We start from the raw sequence: 2,858 nt of genomic DNA on the forward strand, positions 1-2,858 counted from the left end.
TCTCCTGACCTCATGATCCGCCTGCCTCGGCCTCCCAAAGTGCTGGGATTACAGGCTTGAGCCACCGCGCCCGGCCTAACAATTTACTCTTATACCTGAAACCTGTTTTAAGTTATCAGTCTTCATAAACATTTTAATAGTGGCATGCCATTCCTTTGGGTAAAGAGATCAATATCTTCTCCTCGAACATTTTTAAGTTATTCTCATCTTTTGCTACATACAGTAAATATCTCTGCAGTGGACATATTTGCCCCTTGACTTTTCTTTTTTCTTTATTTTGAGTAATTTTCTTAGGATGCATCCTAAAACTGGAATGACTGGATCAAAGGACATGAGTGCTTTGATGCCTTTCCGGTTCTTAATACATACTGTAAAAATAACATTATCCTTCATTTTTCCTTTTTCTTCCATCCTCAGTCATGTGCTGCCTGCAAAAGCCCTGAGCTGACTTCAAACCTCTTCAACATTTATGGGAAGAGCCCTCTGATTGTGTACTTTCTCCAGAACTACATCAGTCTGCAGCAGCACGGCAAGAATGTGTTGATAGTCAGAAGGGAAAAGACCATGAGCACCCTATATCCTTGTCACTGTGGTCAGGGTTCGCACTGCTCCAGTCCCCCGTGTCCTCTTCCCAGAAGCAAAGGTCAGGGAATGGCACCCAGGCCTTAGCACAGCGCCTGGCACACCACGTGTACTCGCCAGAGGTGGCCAGTGGTACGAGCCTCAGGGTCAGAATCATACTCATCTTAGTTCCAAATCTAGAGCCAGCCTTGTGAACTGGCCGTGAGACCCAGGGGTGTGTCAAATTTCCTTGTGTGCAAAATCTCTTTTCCACCTACCAGAATGAATGTGCTAACTCGGTATTCTAACATACGTTGAAACTAAGTAATGCTTCCCAGACACTCGTAGACCCCAGAGTAGGTACTGACCAGGAATTTTGTTGTCCACATGTATGTTTCATCTAACACCTTCCTCAGACACACTCCTGCCTTAGACCCCTCAGCAAATCCCTGGCCCTGTTGCCATTTATCCTAAAGATCGAATAGAAAGCTCAGATCTCAAGAAAACAGGTGCGGTTGGCCAGGTGTGGTGGCTCACGCCTGTAATCCCAGCACTGTGAGAGCCAAGATGAGCAGATCATCTGAGATAAGGAGTTTGAGACCAGCCTGGCTAACACGATGAAACCCTGTCTCTACTAAAAATACAAAAAAAAATTAGCTAGGCCTGGTGGTGCATGCCTATAATCCCAGCTACTTGGGAGGCTGAAGCAGGAGAATCACTTGAACCCAGGAGGCAGAGGTTGCAGTGACCCTAGATTGCGCCATTGCACTCCAGCCTGGGCAGCAAGAGCAAAACTCCATCTCAAAAAAAAAGAAAAGAAAAAGGAAAATAAGTGTGGCGTATGTTGGTGTCCTGAGTCTTAGCAGCTTACCATAGGAGTCAGAGAACACGGGTTCTATTTGGAATCAAACTGGTCTATTGGTTCAAATAGACCTGGACTCAGGAACCAACTCTACTGCAAACCGAGTGATTTGAGATAAGTTCCAGCTTCTCTCTGTGCGTCATTTTTTTCACCTGTAAAATAGGGATAAGAGTACCTGCCTCATAGGGCTATTATGCAGATTACAGACACAACCGAGATAAAGGCTAGTGCCTGGCAGATAACAGGGGCTGGGATGATCCACGTCTACATTGAGCTCCCCAACAGGAGAACTTTGCATCTTCTGCTGCATAGAACTCCATGTCCACAAACTTATTTACATGTTCTATAGGGAGAGAGTAGTAACAAAAACTCACATTTCTTAGTGTTTTATTTCTTGCAACATGTTTTCCCAAACATCACTTCATTGTTCTCTAAAGACAGTTTAGTGTAGTGGAAGGAATCTGGGTTGGGATACAGAGCCTTAGATTTGAGTCCCAGTTTAGCAACCACTGGCTTTAAGGTCTTATGTGCACAGCTCGACCTCCAAGCTCAATATCTTTATCTACTCATTCCTAAAATGTGGATAGTTATACCAAACTTACAGTGTTGTGATGAGGATTAAATGGCATACAGCTGGTACTACATAAATAACTACCACGATTATGAGTCACATCATCTAAAGTGGGCATTATTATCTCTGTTTTACAGATATGGAAATGGAGGCACAGAGGATGACTGCTATCTTGTCTGAGGTCCCACAGCTTGTGGCAAGTGTAGCTGATTTTCTAACCAATCAAGAAGGGGTGGAAGGAGGGCAGAGCAGAGGGAGAATTTTTTTTTTTTTTTTTTTGAGACAGAGTCTCGCTCTATTGCCCAGGCTGGAGTGCAGTGGCGCAATTTCGGCTCACTGCAATGTCTGCCTCTTGGGTTCAAGCGATTCTCCTGCCTCAGCCTCCTGCGTAGCTGGGACTACAGGTGCATGCCACCACACCCAGCTAATTTTTGTATTTTTAGGAGAGACATGGTTTCACCATGTTTGCTAGGATGGTCTCGATCGCTTGACCTTGCGATCTGCCTCAGCCTCCCAAAGTGCTGGGATTATAGGTGTGAGCTACCGCACCTGGCTTTTACTAAATTATTTTCTATAAAATATATAACACTATCGGCCGGGCACAGTGGCTCATGCCTATAATCCAAGCACTTTGGGAGGCCGAGGCAGGCAGATTACCTGAGTTCAGGAGTTTGAGACCAGCCTGGCCAACATGGTGAAACCCTGTCTCTACTAAAAATACAAAAATTAGCCAGGTGTGGTGGCAGGCCCCTGTAATCCCAGCTACTTGGGAGGCTGAGGCAGGAGAATCGCTTGAACCCAGGAGGTGGAGGTTGCAGCGAGCCGAGATCATGCCACTGTACTCCAGCCTGGCTACAGAGTGAG

General features: G+C 45.7%; 1 protein-coding gene across 1 annotated transcript in view; it reads left to right on the top strand.

The window, feature by feature from the left end:
- The window catches only part of FAM227A (family with sequence similarity 227, member A), a 70,795-nt gene that overhangs the window by 60,685 nt on the left and 7,252 nt on the right, over positions 1 to 2,858 (top strand). Inside the window, exon 14 of the mRNA XM_011964328.1 lies at positions 418 to 574. Coding sequence (XP_011819718.1) covers positions 418 to 574 — 157 coding nt within the window. The remainder of the gene's footprint in view (positions 1 to 417; positions 575 to 2,858) is intronic.

Source organism: Colobus angolensis, unplaced genomic scaffold (assembly GCF_000951035.1).
Source record: "Colobus angolensis palliatus isolate OR3802 unplaced genomic scaffold, Cang.pa_1.0 Scaffold65, whole genome shotgun sequence".
Lineage (NCBI taxonomy): Eukaryota > Metazoa > Chordata > Mammalia > Primates > Cercopithecidae > Colobus > Colobus angolensis.